The 22374-nt window shown below is 35.7% G+C and overlaps 1 protein-coding gene across 4 annotated transcripts in view; it reads left to right on the plus strand.

Moving 5' to 3' along the window:
• DMD (dystrophin) overlaps window positions 1-22374 on the plus strand; it is a gene marked incomplete at its 5' end in the record, with an annotated part of 1290802 nt that overhangs the window by 972449 nt on the left and 295979 nt on the right. For all 4 annotated transcript variants that reach the window (XM_084279200.1, XM_084279202.1, XM_084279199.1 and 1 more), the window contains one exon: window positions 4596-4713. In XM_084279200.1, coding sequence (XP_084135326.1) covers window positions 4596-4713 — 118 coding nt within the window. The remainder of the gene's footprint in view (window positions 1-4595; window positions 4714-22374) is intronic.

Consider the following 22374-nt stretch of genomic DNA (forward strand, 5'->3'; position numbering starts at 1 on the left):
TAGAATGCTTGCAAAGTAAACACAGAGCATTTTAAAAGAGGCATGCAAATTGAGTCATGATATATAATGCTGCAGAATAGCAACCTTAACTCTCATTTATGTATTTGAAGTTCAGCAAAGGGGGGATTAAAAGTGCATGCTTTGGTGTGAGAAAAGTTGCTTCTGATATTAAAGAGCAAACACCCATAATCAGCACTAGTAATTAATTAGTTGAATGCTTAAGACTTGGTATTATACTGGAATTCAGAAATTCTGGTTTGATAATGCTTGCCGTAAAGTCAGGAAAAAAGGTTGGATATATTTTAAAGATTCTATCTTTCCTTTATATGAACTACAACACACAAAGCTAGAGTGACAAGTGTGCAGGCTGTATGTTATAAAGCCAGAGAATATTTTAATTCCCAGTCTCAAACTTTGCAGTTCCACCAAGAATTTGTCACACTTCACCTGTTTCAGTTGTTGAGTTTATTTTTTAGCAATTTTTATACAAGTTATTTCAGTTGCTGACTTATAACAATTTGTTCCATATCTCAACCCCTATTTTGTGTAAAGAAATCATAAAAGTTAGGAACCTGAAAATTGGATTTTTCTTTTGAGCAGCTGCTGTCCACAAATGTGGAAAGATTGTTAAAAGTGAGTAGCATCACTCTCTAACAAAATATAGGCAGGTTTGATGACTGAATCTCATATTTCCATTACTGTGCTGTCACCAAGCATTATTATGTTGGCACTCATAGTTATATGGAAGAAAAGGAAAAGCTTTTTTGGGCTTTAAAGGTGTATTTGTACATCTATGGATGTCAATGGTCTTTCACCCTTCACCTACTTATGCTGAGTTCGATTTATTGTTAAACACCAAGATGTTAATTAGACTGCGGTCTATAATGTTTTGCAGAATACATTATTGTACTTTAACAGAGCACTAGGTAAATGAGAGTGAAGAGAAATGATATGCACAAGAATGCAAGTATTTAGGTTGTTGGGGTTGTTTGTTTTTTTTTTAAATGTCCTTTTAGTATATCTGTCTACCTGCCTTTTTAACTATGCTTTTGGTGACCTGATGGAGTTGTGTCTATGACTAGATAGGTTTCTGTTTAAATGATTTTGAAAATCCTTTCATAATAGCTTTTATTTCTGTCTTACCCATTTTTACATTGCACATTTGTTTCAGTGTGCTGACATTCCAAATCAAAGGCATCTGGTCTGTTGCATCTGCTTTGCCTCCACCAGGGTGCCACTACTAACGAGTTTTTCTTCCCATGGCTGTTGTAACAACTTCTAATAGTTTCCATTTAGTTTTCTGTTGAGGATCCAGTGTTAAAACATCAAATATTTGGCTGGATTTCTAAAACTTTTTAAAGGCATCTCCATATATGAATCACTTCTGATTTTGAGTTTTGTTTCTATTTGGTTTGTTGGTTTAGATAATTTCAGCTAATATTTCAAAGCTATTTAATTTTTTCCCATAATCATATTTAGTGGTCTTTTGAGTTGTATTCATCAAAACATTTCTCTTCCTTGTATAATTATTTACATTTTTGTAAACCACAAAATCAATTTGTATGATTAGTTTTTCCAGCCACAGAATATTTTCCTGGATTTAATAATAGTTTAAGTACAGCTCAAGTATTGCTGTTTGCTTTAATGCTACAGGATCGCAGCAAGAATCAAGAATGATGTGTTTTAGTAGCTACATTTTCCAAGTTTCCCTCAGGGTTTGTATGTATACATGCAATGTAGGTTTCATGTGGAATGAATATTTACTAAGATCTCAAAACTGCAGCACTCGGTAAAATTGTAAGAATAAATGTATCAATTGTACAAGAATTTTAATTGATAAAGTTTTATGGAATAAAAGAGTTTGGGTAAGGTTCTTAGGCAATCTGTGTTAAATCAAAGAACAAATGTATTTGAGGAACATTTTGGGTTTTTCTGTATTCTGAGTGGTTACTTTTCTAGGAATAAGGAAAAAAACCCAATTTGTTCTATAATTAAATTAGATATTATTGTCTTCTGACAGATCTAAGAATCTTTACATCTGTTCATAGTGTAAGGGTTTCAAGGTGTCCTTCTTGACCTTTCAAAAATAAACATTAGTACATTGGGCAGAAAGTAATTTTATTCATGTTGAATTGCAGAGAGAATTATGTCCTCACAGTCCAGGTAGAGACAAGACTGTTGTGTCCCTGAGGGAACAGCAGAGCTAGGCAGACTTGCTTTAAAGAGGCATTGCTAGTTTTCCTGAGTGTCCAGTTCAGGAATTGCAGATGGGTCTTGTGGGTAAATCATTCTGTAAAACTTAGCTCCATTCACTCATTTTGGTATTGAGCAAATCCTTACTGAGCAGTCATTACCTATTGCTTTGTTTCTTCCTAGATCTCACACAGCAGAAGTTTTCTTCTGTGGTACAAACGTAGACTTTAATGTCTGGTTGGAGACTCAGGCTGGAGCAGATAAATCATTCTCCTATCCAGTATATCAAATATATAAATTATATTTAGGAAACTTTAGGGAACAGTTTAGAGTCACTGTTGGCATAAGACCTTAGAATCACTTAATTTGCTTTTCCTTATCTTAGCAGTTTCTAGATAGAGGAAGGAGAGAGAAAAGGCAATATTACTTTGGAGGCCACACAATTATCTGAGCGTGTTGTACGTGTTTTACTATTCCTTCTGCACAGTCCATTTTGGCAAAATGTATAATGTGGATGTTGTTAGGCTGCAATGGGACTGCTTTTTCCATTGTAAAATTCATGTCACTCATTAACTCGTCTTCCTAGAAAATGGAGTTTTGAAGGCACATAGATATCTAGAGGTAGCAACTGCATCAGTAGATTTTATTTCTTTTTCTTGAGTGCTTTCACTAAGTAGAGACTTCTAATGAGAAATTTGTTCTTAGCTTAATTATGCAAGCTGCTACTTTAACGGCATGTCTCTGTATGCAATCCAATCAGTATACAAGTGAAAGAATACCATCCAGACTTTTGCATATGAGTGTAGAAAGCCAATTATAATAGATTTTCAAATAAGTTCTGATACAGAAGTTAAAGGCAAGAATTTCACAGGGTGTAGCTTGATGTATCTTGAAAAATACTTTTTTTTTTTTGTCTAAAGGGTTTGTAACTGAACAAAAATTAAAACTGGAGATTCTAGCTTAGTTTTGGTGATACATGCTGTAGTTATTGGAATTGATATTCTTGTCCTCTCTTGTTAATGTCATTGAACCAGAAGTGATATTAGGCCTTTACCTGTCACATTCAAATTGGTGAAATTATGTAACTCTCACTTCACATTGGAGGGCCAAATTTAAGATCAGATTCTGCTGATCTTTTCCATACAGTACAGTCAGCGAATAACAGCTTAGTAAAATAAAGTATGATTATTTAGAATAAAAGCACTTTGGGGTGTGTGGGGTAAAGGACTTTTAAGACAATAAAATACTCAAGACACTTAGTCAACTGCCAGGTGAGCATGATTACTGATTATCTAACCATTGTCCACATAAATAGCCTGAAAAATAAGTATCCTCCACTGACCTTTGTTGTCAACTTGATGGCTGTATATGCTAGCAATCTGACAGCATACTGTTCTGTTCTGGTGACTCAAAATTCTGGTCAGAAAGAAGTCATTTGCTCATAATTTGGTAATAAATCTTGCTACTTCCAACTCCTGAGACTGGGAAATTTAACAAGCATCTTTTCTGAAAGCTATATGATAGGAACTTAAAGTTACTAGATGTAGTAAATGTCTTTTAAATACATGCTTGGATGCTTCTTATCTGGGAAACCATCGAACTGGTTCCTTGTTTGCTCCTCCCTAACCTTTCAAAATAAGTTAAGTTAATATATGCATAAATCTTACATGCCTTCTTTCATTGAGTTCACATTTTCATTATATCTAAAGCTATTGCATTTTAGTTTTTATTACCTCCTAAAGACCGCAATTCATTATTCTGAAGCCAATCTTTTCCCCTGTGAAAAACTCTAGATCCACTTTACAGACACATTGTCTGGGCTTTATGTATCTGCTAGACTAACATATAAATTATTGTGAGTGTTAATTACTTTTCTGCTAGGTAAGGTGTCAGGACAGAAAAAAGCAGCATATTAACCATCTTACACTGGCTTTAATCCAACAGAAAGTAATTAAACAGTCTTAAATTGTGAAGAGAAAAACATTATTAGTTAGATTTCATGAGTTACTAGGACGAACCTGCTTATAATCTAGTAAGAACGTAAACATTTTTTTTAAATACACTGCAAAATCTAAGAGAATATAGAATACATACCGTTCTATGACTTTATAGAGGAAAAAAGCATACCCTTACATAATTTGATGCGTTGAAAAATGAAGAAAGATTGTCATTTCATACCTTGCTTTATAGATTCTCTTAAAATTATTATTGCAAGTTAAGCTTGGTGTTTTTATGTTTAGAATAACACCAATATTTGGAAGGTCTAGACTAAATACTTCATATTATTTGAAGTAGCAATAAAGCTGGCAAAAAGAAAGAAAAAAAGTCCCTGAACATGGTCTTCTCAACAGCTCTACATGCTTTTTTTTCTTTGTTTTATTTTTGTATTTGTGTGCAACTAGGCAATACTACAGGATCTGGAGCAAAGACATCCCCAACTGGATGAACTAATAACTGCAGCACAAAATCTAAAAAACAAGACGAGCAATCAAGAGGCCAGAACAATAATTACTGACCGCAGTAAGTGGTAATTCTGTTATGATATGATGTTTCAGCAAATATGGAAAATGTTGTAATACCTGCTAAGCATAGTGCTTTGCAGACACTTTATGCCTTTGTCATGAGAAGGAGAGTTCCATCAGGAGACAGTTCTTGCACAGGTTTTATCAAAATTGCATGGAGACGACATATAAGTGAAAGTCATGGATCCTGTGTTTCAGATTTTTCACCTTAATATCAGGTTTCTTGTCTTTACAGTGGAAACACATTGTACAAAATATAGAATGTGATCACTATAAAGAAATACACTTATTCTCAAACAAGGAGGAAAAAGAAAGAATTCATAGATTATAGCTGTAGGCATGTAAGAAGCTTTCAACTCCATCCCCCATGGTACAGTCACAGCCTCTTCTTTCATCTCTCCTCAAGTCTGATGATGGTCTGTATTAGTTCTTCAGTTTGACTTTCCCTTTCCAGAATTAACCAAGTAGATGGGTCTAAGATGAAAAAGTTAGTAGATTAAGTTTTAGAAGATCTAGTCTTGTCACGCTGGGACACTTGCATGTCCTTATGCTCTTTGCTATAGGATGAAACACACTCTAAGGGTCATGCTATAAAAGCAGTCTTCTGTGGTGGACTGTTCTATATATTCAGGACTAAAAACTACAAAAAAATCTCAACTACCTGGAGGTCCTCTGTGGAGCTTAGAGAAGACCCAGAACCAACACTTTGCATGTGGACGTAGCCAATTCACTTAGGTGGATGCAAACTGTTGTGTACATTTTGGCCTGGAGAACAGGGATTGCTCCCTGAAACCTATGACTGTGAAGGTGTATACATAGACTAAACTTCTCTATCCTTATAATTAAATGTATAGATACACACACATTACCTCTTTCTTCCATCAGGTAAATATGTCAAAATCACATTTCATGTTTGGACTGCATTGTTGGTAGTAGCACATAGATACTATATTGACTCTATCCTGTGAGAGATTACATTGTTTAACTGCTGTTCTCTTTGGGGCCTTGCAGCTTATTACTGAGAGAGAAGCTGTATATGTTTTATTTGAAGTCTGAGGAAAAAAATGGGTAGTGCTCATATATTTCCTGTTCCTATTTGACATGCAAATTAATTTTAGGATTACATACTTGGTTGAATTCAAATGAGGTGTGTACATATACCTTAACTTTATAGCGCTTATTAGCATTTATTCAGAGCCAACATACCTAGCCCTCCCATCACTATTTTCTAGCTTGTTTTCTAGTCTTCTGAAGATAAGAATTGTAGACTTTACATGAAATGCAAGCATAGTTCCTATATGACTGCATGTGGATAGTATGCATGATTAAATTTTGGAAAACTGCACTTCACTTAATCCATCTTGGAATGTAGTTTCACTTAAATGCTTCATTCTTATACAGCAGAAAAAAGAAAGCAGCTATCAGACTGTAAATCATGAATGAGTATGTGGTAACACAGCTATATTAAAGCTTGCACCTGTGGATAGTGGTGTCATCAATGTATTTTACATAGTGATTTATTAATTTTTATCCATGAGGATGCACAAAATGATTAGTTAGTTTTGAACTTGAAGCATACAGGATTCATTTTTACTGTGATTTAGCAATTAATTTTCTGTGCTAAAACTGTCAATATCCTTTACTGCGAAAGTGCACCTTATGATGCAATAGATACAGGTCATGATCCTTTCTGTTCTTTGAAGTACATCTTGCTGTAGTGTAGCATCTTCTAACATCATCCTGATGTTGCTAACAAAATTATTTTAAATTAAACCAAGTATTTATAGTCAGAAACATACAGAGTCTCCACTACTGAAATGGATGGAGATAAAGTAGTATCGGAGCCATTTTTAAGTCTTCTGAGACAACAAACTAGATTCCTGAAGGTCCTTTCATGCTTATTAAGTTTATATTTGTATAATTGTAGGCAGTACTAAACACTATTCAAGAGGTATTTATTACTTTTGAATTTTAAGGAGATTATGATATTTTGAGGGTGAGGGGGAGTGCTAGGATTTTACAACATGTGACATAGAGTTTTTTGCTGAATGAATACCAAATGAAGTGTACTGTCACCTAAGGTGGTACTTTAAAGTACGAATAATATTTTTATATTTTTAATTCTATTTCCCACACCCCCTCCCCGCCCCATGTATTGTAGGAAGAAGATGGAGATTGCTCTGTTTGGTTTGAATTAGGCTTGCTAAGTACCTGTATAGACCCAATCCGCTTGTTCTTGCAGTGACTACCATTAAGGGTAGTTCATCCCTCCCACCCCTTCACAGTGGTATGCTGTCATGAATGTAGGAACACTGTCCTTATCACCAGCACATCTGGGGAGTTCTCTAACTGTGTGCTCTTCAGCACAGGTCCTCTGAAGCCTGCCATGCTTCCACCCAGTGCAGTTGTTTTCCCTTGCAGTCCAGCACATATTGGGCCCAGTGTACTGCACCCAGGGTGTTGTTCCCCAAGTCTGTCCACAGGAATCTTAAAGCTAGAGCTAAACACCGGACTAGGGAACTTGCTCTTCTTGCTAAGGCCACTGTGTTCTCCACAGCCCTAGAGTATCCCCTCCGTTATACTGAGACCTTGCACCAGAGTCCTGCCGCATGTCCTCCCTGACAACCTCACCCACAAACTGTTCCCCATTTCTTTGGTTTTTTTCCCCTCTTCATGAATGTGGATAGGTTATGTCTTAGCAGTTATGAGTACTGATTCAGTCTACACAGTTTCATAACTCGTGCATCAGCACTGTGCCACTGGTGCTCCTCTGCAACAGCCGTGCGCCACTCTCACATGCAGCCTCCTGTAATGTCACTCTATCTGGTGCCAAGTGCGTTGGATCCTTGAATGAAGGAAGGGGAACGCAGGGCTGCACTGCCCTGGTTTGTCATGTAGGAGCTGATAGACTCAACTCTAGCGAGTGCACTACCTCTTCCTGGGCTGCAGCGCAAGATCTCATACTGTAAGAAGTAAAAAGCTGAGAAGATGAGCTAATTTGTAAGAATATGTTGTTAATGGCCTTTTGCTATTAAGGTGCTAGTAAAAAGAACACAACATAAGGCTCTGAACAGATATAAATAGCAAATGAGATTCTTTGATATTGTATGAGATATCTGCCATCTTAGTCACAGGATGGGTCAATGTGCCATCAACTAGAATTAAAACCATGAAGTTCCTGGCTTCTGTGTTAACCTTGGTAAATCTGAAGTCATTCTGCTTGTTAAAGTCTAACTTTGAACTATATTTAGAAACCATTATTGCTTCTTTATACTTTTAAGTATTTATAAAAACAAACAAGGTAAACTTTTTATTCAAAATCAAGAAAATCAAAAGACATTTGTTAGAAAAATCTCTACGAAGAATTGCAAAAAAGTCAATGATTGTAAGAGTATGTTTTAACAGAATTGCCATAGTATTGCCTAGATTTAGTCTTTCTTTAGGAAATAAAAACAGAATTTAAAGATAAGCTCGTACAATTGATTTGTTTCCTTTGAACTTTTTTTCCATACCCTTGCTTTATTATCTCTATAAAAGTGCAGGAGCTATACTACGTTAAAAGAATTTGGCTCTATGAAGTTAATCTTACATTATGTTTACATAATATTTTACTTAAATCTCTGTTTATTCTCTGTAAATCATAGTACATTTACAACTTGTTCATTAAAGAGTATATAAGAATAATAATTAAATACAGTCTTGAGGAAAAGTTGAGAGAAAAAGCAAGATACCTCTCTGCTCTTTTAATACTCTTGATGAAGTAGTCTATTCTAACAGAACCATATGCTGTACAATAAGGTTTTCCTCTACATAATACATCACATCTCGAAAACACTTTGCTTTACTGCTGATGAAAATGTTGTTTCTTTAAATTGAAGAGTTTATAAGCAACTTTAAATATAATAAAGTAATTAAACTTTGAAAATTCCTTTTATTTTTCCATCAGTTTCTATATATAGAATGCATAAAGCCAGTACCAAGTCAATATAGAAATATACTGAGAGAAAATAAAAACTAATCAACAGTTTAGAATCAGAAATACCAAAGTAATTACAAAGGCTGTGTTAGATCTTGCTAGATCCTGGACATGTAAAAAACTAAAAAGCTGGCCTTCCCACTGCTCTCTTCACACACATGCAAAAGATAACAGTGAATAACCTTTCTGTGGTTTTACTTTGTCAGTAATTTACCTCCCAATTTTGTAATGTGTTTTCTGTCAGTGTAAGCAACAGAGAGGACGTATGAAAATGCATATTTATTGTAATCCTATGAAGATGAGTCTCTTACTGACCAAAGAATCTCCCGTTCAAGATGTTAGGAAGCAAAAGTAGAAGCTTTCTTCAGTAACTGTGCAAAATGTAGTGAACTCAAAATATCCCTTGAGAAGTTAATTAAGTTCTATTGCATTAAATAAATGAATAATAGCAATAAGTACAAACATTTCAATGAAGATTATTTTGATCAAGAATTATGTATTGGGACCAAATGGTTCCTTATGAAATTTTATTTGGAAGGTTTTAAGACCCAACCCACAAATGTATGAGTAATTTATAGAGGATGCCTTCAAAAGACTTATTTTCGTTTTGAGGTTTGTTTTTTGTTTGGTTCTTTTTTGGGGTTTTTTTGTAAAAAAAAAAGAAAAGCTATATAAATGGTTGTTGGGTAGAAGAGCTGTGCTTGAACTAATCTGAAAAGAGTCTGAGTGTCTTTGTGCCACTCCATAAAAATGCCTTTATTGAATAGTTTGCCGTATTTGACAGTTTTATGGCTAAATCATCAACTTGTCATCACTTTCACGACAAAATGTACTGAAACCGCACAGTGAATTACAGCTGCATTGTTGTTCTCGACATCTTAATAAAATAGCCATCTCCATTGTACTGCCATCCATGTGGTTTTCTCTTAGAGCTATTGAATACAAATGGTTTACCACTTGAAAAAACAAATTCATAAAATCTGGAATTTGTCATCTGGTAGTAAAGCCCCTATTTGTCATGGATGGAGTGATGCACTTCACTCATAAGACAGAATCAACAATATACTTTATTCATACAAGATAGTGAATTAACAAAGTTCAAGGGTTTAATATTACAGCAGTTTCACAAGATTCAGTGGCAATGTACACTTGATAATTTACTGTACAGAGGACAAGATTAGACAAAACTGCTAGAAACACCCTCCTGTTTAATCATGAGTTTCAGAAAGGACCCCTTTGCTTTCTAAACTTCTCAGAGAAGAGTCTAGGTGCAGCTGGTTCCAATCCTAGTGTCAGATGATATATGTCTAAAGGATTATATACGTTATATTTCTATCCTTCATATCACTTTAAGAGCTCAGTTTAGCATGCTATTATTCCTTTACTGGGAATCAGTTGCAACAAGAAATCTCTCAACCTTCAGGAGTCACAAAACAGTCCCTACTCAAAGGGAGATCCTGGAGTGCAGCCTGCTACTGTGCAGGAGAGCTCAAAGGAGTCTTGGACTGCTCACTATGGAGTAAGATGACTCATTGACATGTTCACATACAAACTGCATGTTAGTTTCTTCCAAACTTTGCTTGAGTCAGGTGTTGACCAGCACTGTGGTTATGTGGGTGCATTGCCATAAATTAGTCCATTGTTAGTGGATGTTGTGGTGTTATTGTCATGGATAGCTTTCCCTATGTCGTAAAAATGCAAAATTTATTAATAATCCTGATGTTTTTTACAGTTGAAAATTGTTTTTTCCTATGACAACTCTATACTGTCCATAGTGTTCTTATAGCTTTGAAAGGGAAAGCATATTATTGAGAAGACTACCTCCTTTGAAACCACTTCTGTGCCGCAGATTTGCTGCTACAGGATTTGTAAGAAAGTTATGGAACATTTTAAGGAGGAGTAAAAAGTTATTTTGGAACACTGGGGGAGAGTTGCCCTTTAAGAAAGACAAATAACAGAAATGTCTGAACAATCTGAAATTTGCAGTTATATATCACTTCTCAGGCTATGTATACTAGGAGCATTTGTCTCAGTGGACAAAGGGCAAGATCTAAACTGTCTCCTTCAGGTGTTGTAGTACTCCCCAAAATGATGTAAGACTACAATGTGACCTTCCTCTATTTCTAATTCTTGAGTAAAAGTGGCACAGCTTTTTTGGTAGCCCTAGAGCTGCTAAGTTTCTCAGGTGCTACCAATGCTGGCGGCTCGCTCAGAGCTCACCTATTTCTCAAGATTGTGAAGAGAGTTAGACAATTACTAAACATTGTGTTGTGCTGTGATTCAGTTGTAAAGTAGCTGGCTAGTTCTAGATAAGATACTTCTAAATAGATAAGGAAGTTCTCCTAAGAATGTTCCTAGAACAGTCCATGTTGAAGAACAGATGCTCTGGATTGCTGTGTTGAATAGAGGCACTTAATTTTGCTCAGATCGTGTTAATAGAATTTTGTCAACCCTCCTCCAAAACAGATAGGGAAGCAGAATGGTTTACCAAATCTCTCAACAGGAAAATGCGATGTCAGAGTGAGTTCTCTGCTAATTGTGAACATGGGGACTTCAGAGACAAAATTCAGTGAGGAGAGTAAAGCTGTGCTGCTGGAAGAGACCTTCCAGGAAGAGTGATACAGCAATATGTTTTTTTTAAAAAAAGCCTTAAAATAATGTAGACTGGGCCCAGAAAAAAAAAGCAATGCTAAAAAGGCCCCTCCAAAAAGTCCCTCCAAAAGAAACGAAAAGAACCCCCAAACAAAACAAAAACAACCCCTCATAAAAGCACCAAACAAAAAAAATCAACCTCAAAATCCCAAACCACCTTAAATATGGAAAGAATAAGGAAAGGATTTGATACTACAGGTTATGCATTATTGTATCATGTAGCCATGAAGTCACCTGGTTGAAAGACTTGGAATATACAATCATCTGACAGAAGGAGAAAATACTTCCTATTTTAGCCTAGGAAAGGATTTGTTTGTGGCATTGTGGGAGACTGTGTGTGTCTTTTTTCAAACTCTGCCAGCATTTCTTTGTGAAAATCTTCAATATTCATAGAAATCTGCACAAATGTATCAATTTGAAGGTGCTTTCTTCTAGTTTAACAAGAGCAGTGTCACAGTAGGCTCAGAAAGAAGCAAATTTACGTGCAAACCTGTTACAAGCAAAACATACAAGGAAGGTAAGGAACTGCCACACAGGAGAAGATTGTAGGTCTTACTCATTTACTCTGTTGTCTCCAAAGTTCTTAGTTCTGTGTCTCTCTGAAGAGTATTTATGAATTCAAGAGTAAGCACATGTGAAGTAAATTGAAATTGCTTCTCAGCATACAAAGTCTGTTACATCTTAAACAATTAGGCAAGAGTTAACATAAATTTTTAAAACATTTAATTGCCTAAAACTGCCAAGACTTTGCAGTTCTGCAGGAAAGCAAGCATTGAGCTATTTTGGAGTTTTCAATGTATCTAATGGTATCTAGTGTGAGATTCACAATTTACAGTGTTATAGCAGAAAAAACCAGTTTTAATTACCTTGGATGTTAAAATGATATTAAATCATATTTTACAAATATTATAGGACTTAGTTAATTTTCTCTATTAAAAGGAGTAGTGTTAATAAGTTGCCTATTAGTGGTGGTAAAAATCTGCCTATTATTTATAACTATAGTAACATTCTAGACTTTAAGAACTATATTTCAAAGTTAAAGACTCCTCTTATAGGCAATTTAAATTCCCTGTCAAGTGATGAAATTGCACCACTGTGTTTACATCAGGTCCATTTTGGCAATCAATAAAGTTACTGTTGAACCTTAAATTCTGGAGTGTGTAGTTGCTAAAGATCATGGAAAAATTTTAATTTTTTTTTTTTTAGCGAGGAGGTTTCTATTTCTTGCTAAATGCTATGGCTACTTAACATATCTTAATGTCTCAAAAGTATCACATCATATGGTTTGGATGCATTCCTGGTTTTCAAGTGCAAGAAAAAAAAAGCATCCCATTTACCCAGAAAAGCCTTATTATCTTTCTAGTTTTCACCCTCTTTGTACAGTATTAGTATTTTTAGTTAATAACATTAATAAATTTATTCTTATTGAACTTTTAAATGTTGGAGTTCAGTCTATACAAAATTACATCTTTTTAATATTAAATTATCTGGATTTCGGCTATCTTTATTGTTTACTGGGATTTACTTTTTGCAGGAGTTGTCTTTGTGAACATTGACATTGCAATGCTGACATTATTACTGGACTTGATGATACTTGAATATATCTTTTGTCAGAATACATTTCAGCAATTGATTAGAAAGCAATTCAGATTTTGCCTTTATTTTTAGATTTGGGCAAGATGACAGAATTTAATGAGGGGCTAGCACTTTTGGGAATCATGAGGTATTCATAGGTGTTTTATCTGGTAGAAACACTCCCCCTGCAGAAGTACAGAAGCTGCCAGAAGCTGTACTGTAGTATATCTGCTGCCATCTTTATCAAAACCATTTAATTGATTTTTCACAGTTGCACATACTTGTTGCATTTTCATGTTTGTACTTGTACGTATTTTATGGGTGACCTAAAAGAGCTATAAAAGCACCAAAACCCTAGCATTTCATATTTGCAACTATGACAACCATTTTAAAGATGAAATGCAGCATTATGAAAAGACAACTCTGAGACTAAATGCTGTCTAGAGGGTTTGCCAGGGATGGCAGGACATGCCATGCATGCCTCCTTCCAAGCATGTGCCTCCAGCTGTGTTTCCAGCAATGTTCCCTTCCACGTGTCTCCACTTTATTTCTCCAAATGCACCTCTTCATGCTTCTCCTTGCCTCTCTCCTGTTGTGCTTCCTCACCAGCTTCCCACTCTGCCTGCTGCCCCTGCCTGCTGCCACCCTGTCTGCAAGATGTTAGTGCAGAGGTACCACATGAATACTTAGGCCTTCAGAAGAATCTTTGGTGTTTTTGTGGCCTTTATGAGAAGTGTCCTCTTACTTTTCCGATTGCAATATGTGAGGTCTGGAAAAACATTAGCCAAATAGCAGTCTTAGGTTTTAGATGCTAACTTCTCTTAGACTTGATCCTATCTGCTTCACATTTACCATTTGAGGTATCTCTGAATTTTTAAGTTTCATAGAGTCATAAAGGTTGGAAAAGACCTCCAGGATCCTCTAGTCCAACCATTCCCCTATCACCTATGTTACTTCCTAAGTTTAATTAAACTGCCTGGCTGCTTTCTGCTCAGAAACACTGCCCGTGCGTCTAGCACTGCATGCTGGAAACATCTCAGAGAGGTCTGAGAGGGGTGTTGCCATCAGCAATGAAGGTGCTGTGCTCTGATAGCTACCCACACAGGGTGACTTTTGTCAGTGAGAAGTCACAGATTGCTTTGAAAGTGATGGAAATGCTTCATCTTTGGACACAAAGTGGGAACAAGTAGTTGTGTTTTCACTGGGCTGAAACATGACCTGGAATCCAAATGTTAATATAAAAACACATGGACTAAGTATTACTTTGGTCGAATCTGTAACTTTCATTCACCAAAGAAGAGGTAAGATAAGGGTAATAAAAAATTCCAGGATGTCAAGAGAAACCATCATAAATGCGATGGAAAGTATAGAGAGAATGTTTGCGAAGCCTGAGGCAGCCTGTTGGGAAGGTGGGCTATCACAACAAATAAATCAGGATTTTTTTATCCCTTCTTTGAAGGAATACTTCACATTCTTCGCTATTTTTCCTAGTGAAAGCTCCATGGCAACTCTAAGTACTGATTTATTCCTTATCCCTAAGGTCAGTTGTGATAATATATGGTTGGGGTTTTTTTCTTTTTGCCTTTAGGGATCAATGCAAATACAGTAAAAGCAAACTTCTTGTGTCATCAGAGGTGAGGATTTTAATTGCCAGATCTGATACTGACTTTCTTTGTAATTCCAAGAGAAGTCTTTTGATTTTGTATATGCAGTTCTTTACCTAGATAAGATGGGATAACGTATCTTGTCTCCCAGCCTTTTTCTGCCATGTCTTCTTGTTCAGAAGACAAGGTTTTTGACCATGTTTCATTTGAATACGACAAACCTAAGTCTTTGCTGTTCAGGACAGTGTTTCCAAGGTAGTGTTAGATGTAATAACCTGCTTAGAACATTGTAAATATGACTAGATGCAGACCTGTACACAGTAAAGATATCCATTTTATTTTATTTTTATGCATCATGTTACAAACAGAAGGCTTATGCTAGCTGTGTTGCAACAAATTCATCAAAATGAAAATAAATTGAAATAACAAAAAAAGGAATTGTTAAGAAATGGTTTTCCAAATGTGATCAAATTACTTGTCCACTGATATTTCATCAAGAGTTTGATAAGCAACATTAGATGCCCACAGTTACTTTAAAAAACTCTGTCAGAGCAGTGTATTGTCATTTATGCCAGACCATGATTTTCTGGACTGATTACAGAGCAAACAGGAAACGAAGGTCCTGCTCTGCAGAGATTGCAAGCTAAATTTAGATGCTACATAATCTGTAATATCAGGCAAATGCAGATTTTGTTGTATGTTGTTGTCCCATGTCTTTTTCTAAAACAAATGTGGTACACAAAGAACATGTCTTGAGAACTGCAGGTTCCAATATAATCTAGTTAAGCACCCTGGAGTACCTTTGGCCTACGGATTTTACTGTGGCTATGCTCAATGTAAATTTATCATGGTTTTAGCTTTGCTTGAATTGGGAATAAACCAAGGAAAAAAAAAAAAAGAGTATTTTGCACAGCCCCAAATCTCCTTTGCAAGACCAACCTGTGTAAATACCAGCTTAGCCTGTGCGCAAGAGGTCCTAAGCCATTGGTGGGTGGTTGCACCAGCTGATCTTTTTATTTCATTATGTATACTAAATCATCATTATGGTGACTTATGAAATGCTGTAGCTAATTCAAAGAATTTAATTCTACTACTGTTTCCAGGACTATAAACATATGAAAATAGTGGCTCAGAGGCTTTTCAATCTGGGTTTAGTGAGTAGCAATGCTCACAGGATTGTGCCAGCCTTTGTCATGATAAAAGGGGAGGGAAGGAGAAATAGCATAAAAACTCTGGACATTAGCTGCTCTTATATCATCTTCCTTGTCAGCAGGCCTATTGCATGAGAGATGAGACAGTGACCCATCAGAGGGTGACCTGGGCAATCCATAGCTGAGTAATAGCAAAGGAGAGTAGATGTTGAAAAGGGTGATAGATGATGAGAGAGTGGTGGAATCTGGCCTAGGTAGAACTTAGAACCTGGAGCAGAATATTTAGAAAAGTGTCTATGCAACAACATTTCAATTGCATGGGAACATGTGTACAGTATCAGACTGAAAACATATGAAGTATATAGAAAATAGATGCAAATGGGGAAGGGAACACAGAATGGGGTGTAAAATGTAGAAATGTTAATATGAAGTAGAAATGAGTGTCCCAAGGCATTAACTCACTTTGGAAATACTTAGTTCAGTATTGATGTAATTTTTCTGAAAGACTGTATTTGTAAATCTAAAAAAATAAGATTGTTTCTATTGAGACAAGATGTACAGTCCTTAATTTACAGTCTTGTGATATCTGGTGCTTTTTTCCCCTCAGGAAGCTTATTGTAAGAGAAGTAATCACTTTACCCAAATCACCAGTACAGTACATAATCACATCATCTGTTGTGTAAACGTTACTTTGAGTCTGTAAGCTTCTGTTTGTGCTGGAATTCCTAGTCAGCTGTTCCTGAAAAAATATCACAGAGGAAGCTGTACACCTGATATTTCAGTACATCACTGGGTACTGCATCCTGCTCTGGGATCCCCAGTACAAGTGTACCCGTAACATGTACCTGTTAAAGTGGGTCTAGAGAAGGGCCATGAGGGCCGGTTCACCTCTCCTAGGAAGGCAGGCTGAGAGAGTTGGGGTTCTTCAGCCTGGAGAAGACTCCAAGGAGACCTTATTGCAGCCTTTCAATATAGCTTGTAAGAAAGGCAGAGAGACATTTTTTTACCAAGCCCTTTGGTGAAAGGATATAGGATAATGGTTTCCAACTGAAGGGGGGTAGATTTAGAATACATTTAAGGAAGAAATTCTTCTCTATTAATTTTGGATTTGTGGCTTTGGTGGGGAGTGAAGTTTCTCCTGAGGAAATTATTTTCTTCTTGAAGAAGAAAACACAAATATAAACACTGTGTAAAACTTTACTTCAGTAACATGGAAATTGGTATTCATGCATTTGCAGAATTCCTAAGTATATATTAATTTCCTAGGTATTTTGGTATTCTAAGATCTCCTACAGTCTTTCCCATACAGTTAGAACTGGATCTATTAAATGAAAACCAAAGCAAATCAATGTACAGGTTAACAACTTCAGATATATTTGAAAATCAAGCCTTGGCCTAAACTCCTTAGGAGTCAGTAGGCTGTTGACATTAAAATACATGTTGTAAATATGAATGTATGATGACAACACAAAGTTAGATGGCACTAAGAGTTCTGAAATTCATTGCCTGTATGCTTCATTAGGTAGGCAATGAATTTTCATATGTTTCAGGACTTAAAATGCCAGAGCTACCATTATATTTTTGCATCACTAAGTATGGAAGTCTATGGAAGTGTTAGTATATGAAAACTGATGTATTTTAGTAATACTAATAGCATTCTTATTTATGTTAAGAGAAAGTAGAATGCAATTTCACTAATTTAATGTCCCATTTTAAATACACACACAGATAAGTCATATTTTTTCCCCGAATAAATGGTTTTTTAAAGTATTTTGTAGATAGGTTGCTTATTACAGATGCTGTAATCCATGAACAAAAATTAGATTAATAATCATAAATGATTTTCCTTCTAATAGCTTATGGAACTAAAATCCTAGAAAAATCATTAGTGGACTTTTAGGCAAAGATAAACACTAAAATACATAGTCACTTCTAATTAATCCTTTCATTCTTAAGAAAAGACAGAAATTAACATTCTTTTCCCTATTTAAGTTCTTTGAAAACTTTTCTATAAATTTAAAACTGAAATGGTTGGGTTACTTGTGCTTTCGCTTATCTGACTACCTTTCTAAATCAAATGTAAATCTTTCTAATTATACGATGACTATTTAAGAAATTAGTTAGATTCAGTAATGCAGTAGCTGTTTTCTACATACAAGAAGAAAATTGAATGAAACCAACATTTTGAAAGACGATTAAATCATTCCAGCAAGCGAACTCTTTTTTCAGTCGGTATGTTACTGCAAATATATATATTTTGATATCATCAAAATATGGGAGACTCTTCAGAAAAAAAAAAAAATCTAGTTAACTTCTGCTGGCTTGTCCATGTGCACCCTGCTCCCTGGTCACGGAAGACACACTGCTGGCTCTGTGTCCTGCTTGAGCAGTGGGACCAAACTGGTCACTGGCACCGACTGTGGTGGTTGTTTCTCCATAGATATCCTGCTCTACTTAGGGCTCTGATGGCAATAAATAAGTATCAGAGGTTCGTGCCCTAATCTGTCTATCCATCTTCCTAGTCAATACTTGCCTGCATACATGTGTGGGTTTGTTTCTCTAGCAAACCTAAGCTTAGGTTTGTTACCCATTTCATACTAAATCCTGAATAATATTCTCTTTAGGGTGTTTATTTCTCACATGAAATTTTCACAGATTGCATATCATTTTAAAACACAGGGCAAATGCTCTTCCTTCATGCATACTATGAACTGTTTTAATGAAAGAATGAGCACAAAAACTTCATTTGAGAGGTGATGAATGTTACATACACAACTACTTTTATAAAAAACTTGACAAACTAGGGAGTGATTTCTGGAGGTTCTGTTTTCTAAATAATGAGCTCTTGCATGCCCTTCTCAGTACTCGGTCATGGAAGTTGCTTTTTACTTGTTATAAGAAACTGATTTCTTTAGATGTGCTACCAGCTTAGTCTGGTCTCTAACTCCCACTCCATATAGCAAGGTATAAAGCATATTTCACTCTGCTGAAGAATTATTCACTTGGTGCTTAGTGAAAACCACTTGACAGTTTTCAGTTCACTCTGTTTGATCTGACACTTCCAAAGGAACAGAGTGACCTTTGTTAGTTTGATCATATGGAAGCAATTTTTAGATAAAAGGAAAATAGGCTAACCCTACTGAAAGAAAACAAAATTAAATCATAGAGTTGCAATAGTTGGAAATAATTTCCCCCCTAAAAGTATCAATTACAAAATGAGATTATGAGTATATAGGGTTTAAAAAAAATAAATTTGTTGAAATGTTCCTTACTATCTTTCTTAGCCTCTGACAAGCCAGGGAAGGTAACGTTCTTCCTCCTAGGTCTTTTGTGCCTTGACAGGTCTTTCAGCTACATTTTCATTGTTCTTCATCACACCGAAAGACAAAGGCTCTCAATGTAGCTTCTTCTAGTTTCCCTTGCAATACCTTTTCTCTAATCTTAGAAACTAGTATATTCCACAAGAGTATTCCCAGGCACTATTAATTCACTTTTCATCTTAATTTGTGTACATACTTTCTGTTTTGGCTAATTTTTGGTAAGCCATAGTCTTTTTTTTAAAGTGTCATTACACATTATGATACATGTATGATAAGGAATGCTATTTCCCTATATGCCTTAATAGATTAATGGAGTATAAAAGCCACATTTGACAATTTACTGCCATAAGTGACAGAATACACATTAAGCTAGATATTTTAAGTTGCCTCTCCCCATTAATTTTGGCTTTATTGGCTAAATCCTCTCATCACATTACTGACCATCTAAATGTCTTAGATGACATTTTGTTAGTGTTTTTCCATAGTTAAAGTGTTACCATAATTTTCTAATGCCATTGTTTAATAAGTATGACTTTTATAAGCCTCTGAAAAAGGTTAAGAGAAACACTGCTTTGCAAGAACAGATAAAGGACAGATGAAGCGTAAATTACTGAGTATCTGAGTACACTGACTCCAACTTTTCTCTACCGTGTACTCTGTCCTATCCAGCTCCACTCCATAATGATAGCCTACAGGCAGCAACTTAGTAGATGTTATAAGTGTTCCATAACTCCCTAAGTGCTTCAGCATTTAAAGAAGAAATGTTTTAAACTTATCCTTATTTGACTCTGGATCTCCCATCCAAATGTGCTCCACAGACCAATCTCTCTGATTCATAATTGTTCATAAGAGCAGAGTTGTCATCCTTTTGTCAAGGAATGTTGTATGATAGACTTTAATAAAGTTATTCCTCCTTGAAGGATATGACTGATGTCAAACACCTCATGTTCTGGAAAGCAGTGGAAGATGAGGTAGAGCACTTTCAGAAGGAAATAAATGACAGATGGATAACTTTAACTGAATCCTTTTTCTAGGGAAAAAGCCAAAAAGTTGGTCTAGGTTTATTGACTTAGAACAATGCAATAATGAAAGGTCTTTTAAGCCTATGAAAAACATCTCTTTTTCCTCATTTTTAAAAATCCTTATTATAGGGGAAATTACACTGTATAGTGGCAATTACACTGTATAGTGGCATACAGGAGAAAGTGTAAAAAAAGGTGGTGTAGCCTAGTATGTTTCTGCTTAAATCTGTATGTTCAAGTTTCTCCATCATGCCTCTTGGAAAGCCTGGTCACTGATTAGTAAGACACACTTAAAATTCTAAGGATTGTAAATGCTAGTGTTCTATATGCCACAAAAGTTTAACTGACCTAAATTTTATATGAATAAATGTATGGATTAGTTAAAAGCTTATGATGTAAGATGAAATACGTAACAATTGGCTATCTAGAACATTCAAGGAAAAGTATATTATGGGGCTGCAACTCCAACAGAAATGAATCCAATGTTATAGCCTATTCAAAGATGAAGCTTTAAACGTGTACATTTATCTGAAAAAAACTTAGTGAAGGACTTAAACTCCAGGGAGATTTAGGAGTAATCTCTAGGGAGATGTAGGAGCAATTTTCAGGTTAACACATGATTGAAAAAAAGTCATGTATTGACAACTTTGAAGCTCTGTGAGTATGCTTCCAGGGTTACCAATGACAATGCTTTGCTTAGGCTATATTAAATCCATCACTCCCAAATATCTACAGTCTTTATGTTTTCAGTGTTTTCTAATATTGCAATCACAAGGTACTCAGTTTAGCTCTGCGTACTACCGTGTCTTGCCAACACCTACCTGTAGTGCTGGCTGGTGCCTGCACTGTTATATACAGCACTGTATGTTGTAGCCTGTGCCTGCAAATCACATTCAGACCAGACTACACCCAGTTCTATAACAAAATTATGTGAATGAATTGCAACACACGAATTTCTTAACCTGTTTTACATAACATTGACAGCTGAAGTTGTTAAAATTGGCAGGGGATCTAAAGTGTTTTCTTCCTCATGCTTTCATTCTATTTATCAGTGACAGCTATCCTGTAGGGCCATAGTGTTTAAAGGCTACTCAGTGCCCTAAGAATTAAGATCTCCCCTTTTTCTTCAGATTCATTGAGTGTTTCATACAGCTACAAAGGACGGGGGGCAAAAATACCGACCCGTAAGGCTTGAGAGATTATGACAAAAATATGAAATTCTACATAAGTAGTTTTTCAGAATAGGCTAGATTTCAAGTTCAGTGTGCCTTTTTGACATGATCATTGTTGCAAGCTATAAGTAAATTGAAACACTCAAAGATGCACATGAAATGATTTTCATTTTTCATCTGAAGAGTATCACTGCATCGGTAGCTTCTTTTGGTGACGTGCTGTTCTCCAGTTATATTCTACAGCAGGTCAGATTGCATTAGTCCCTCTAGTCTTCAAATCTACAAACCTATTGTGAAAAATTACTTTCATAGGAAAATGTCGATATATTGACAATAATGTTTTTGAAAACCGCTCTCCTACAGAGCAAAATGAGTGCAGTTTAGGTAATTTGTTGGGCAAGGAAAGTGGAGGTATTCTACCTCTCAAATTCTGATGCTATTCATTTACTTGTTCACTTCTTTTTGGAGTGTGTACTGGATTCAATAGACATCAAACTGGCATGTAATGATTGCTTTGCTTTTTTTCATCTCTGCATAGGCTAAATGTAACTTACAGTAAGATGAACATTATTTTTGCTGTGACTGACAGCCTCTTCTCAGACTCCTTTTCTGCCCACTGTGTAATAAACAGCAGAGAGTAAATTCTCTCAGTGAAGAGAGTTATATTTGCCTTATCAATTATATGAACTTTTAAGAGAGAAAAAGAGATTTTTGTTTGTTGTTTTTCTATTGTACCTTGCGTATGAAAAAAACATTAGAAAAATTTAGGTTAACAAACAAAAAAGAATCTTAAGCCAGCAGTCTCCTTCACTGAGATTGCTTTTCTCTTCGTACTAAATCAATGATAACCAGATTGAAAAGCAGTTATTTTGTGTTTGATTCCTTTAAATACAGTTTTCTACTTTGTTATTTCTTCTAGTAACTTACTAAATCTGCACTCAGTTCAGCAGAATTTCTTTTCTTCACCTTGGTGATATACTCACTATTGAACAACTAGTGGATGGTAGTGCATACTGGTAGAATCTCACCATGCACATAAATTATTATTTTGAGAGGGTTCACTGTTGGACTAGGCTGGAACAATGCTGGGACGCTTCCTGGAAAGCAAGCACAAAACTTGTGTAAGTGGAGGAGGACTTGTGCCTGGAGCACTGCGATTAGGAAATGGGTGGGATTTGAGTTTCACT

This window comes from Gallinula chloropus (genome assembly GCF_964237585.1).
Source record: "Gallinula chloropus genome assembly, chromosome: 1".
Taxonomy (NCBI): domain Eukaryota; kingdom Metazoa; phylum Chordata; class Aves; order Gruiformes; family Rallidae; genus Gallinula; species Gallinula chloropus.